The sequence below is a fragment of the Sinocyclocheilus grahami genome, unplaced genomic scaffold, assembly GCF_001515645.1.
Source record: "Sinocyclocheilus grahami isolate Dianchi unplaced genomic scaffold, SAMN03320097.WGS_v1.1 scaffold1043.1, whole genome shotgun sequence".
Classification (NCBI taxonomy): Eukaryota; Metazoa; Chordata; class Actinopteri; order Cypriniformes; family Cyprinidae; genus Sinocyclocheilus; species Sinocyclocheilus grahami.
In genome coordinates this window covers 56,533-57,814 of record NW_015506222.1, presented here as the reverse complement: position 1 = coordinate 57,814, position 1,282 = coordinate 56,533, and the positions used below count along the sequence as shown (strand labels likewise).

Below are 1,282 nucleotides of genomic sequence, written 5' to 3'. Positions count from 1 at the left end.
CATTATGGATTAGTGGAGGGGAGGCGACTGTAAATCCCCACTCTTGTGCTGATCTGGATTTAAACGCTGGACAGATAAATTGTCATTTGAAGATAGTAGCAGGCGAGCCGGGACAATGGATACAAACATGCGCAAATTTACGGTGAGAAGATGGTTTTCCGTGTACCTGCGCGGAAAGTCGCGGTCCAAAAGCTCGAGTTTATGCAAACTAGAGGTGGGTATCACTTCATTTGTTTCGCTTACCAACCTGTGTGTCTTATTTCTTGAATTAAATCTGTGGAGTGCCTGTAAACCGTGTCGAAATCTGACCGTTGCTGTGTAAAGTGCTGAAGTGCGAAATGTGAAAGCGCAACGGCGAATATGTCAGTGTTCAGCGTTGCTCGGATTTATGAACAAAGCTTGCATTTGGTTATTTACATCAAATATGCGTTGTGTGTTCGATTAGATTTCTCACAGGCTTTGATTTGAAATAGCCTGAACTAGTCAGAAGAGCATAGGCTGTAGGAATGTGTAGCCTGCGGGATTCCTCACAATTTGGAACACATCCTTTTTTAAATATTAAAAGAGTTGCTGATGTCCTACGTGAACAGTTTATGGCTTTTTACTGTATATAGCTTTTGGGACCCTAATAGTTTGATTGGACTTGAAACTGACATTGTAAAAAAGTGTAAACAGCAAAAATTCTATCCAAAAACAAGCATGTAATTTTATTTTACAATATTGTTGAAATATTTGTATAGGTAAAAAGATGATTTGTCACCTCAATGTACTGATAAAGCTGTATTTCCCTGCACATAAACCATCGCATTTGTTTATGTTGTATAGTTAAAAAAAGTATTTTTGAAAATTGTTATTATCAGGTAGATTCAGAGTTATATATGGTGTATAATTCTGATGGTGTTTCTTCGTCTCTGTGTGGGCAAAATTATGCAAAATTAGAGAACATTTCCCTTGGTATATTTTATTTATTTATTTTTTTTAAGAATAATTAACCTCAAGATTGAACTACTTTTAAAAACTGTATTGCTTATTATACAATTTTAGAACAACTGCAATATGATTCTCATCGGAGGCAGTACACACCAGCCTCAGCAGAAGCAGTAAACGTGTCCTGGTTAGATTTCTAACAGCTGTGGATCCTTCCGGTGTTGTTTTTGCTGAACACTCAAATGTCTGCTGGCAACAATGATCAAAACTGACATACCTGTCTCTCAGTATTAATAGTTAAGGCCTCAGAAGAGTTGCATTCTCTGAAGCATCTGCGCCCTTGCCCTGATGTCCA

General features: G+C 37.8%; 1 protein-coding gene across 1 annotated transcript in view; it reads left to right on the top strand.

Annotated features, from left to right (window-relative positions):
- Window positions 1-7: 7 nt before the first annotated feature.
- The window catches only part of LOC107566059 (ribosomal protein S6 kinase alpha-2-like), a gene marked incomplete at its 3' end in the record, with an annotated part of 57,017 nt that continues 55,742 nt past the window's right edge, over window positions 8-1,282 (top strand). The window contains exon 1 of the mRNA XM_016251433.1: window positions 8-214. Within this exon, the coding sequence (XP_016106919.1) occupies window positions 116-214 (99 nt within the window). The remainder of the gene's footprint in view (window positions 215-1,282) is intronic.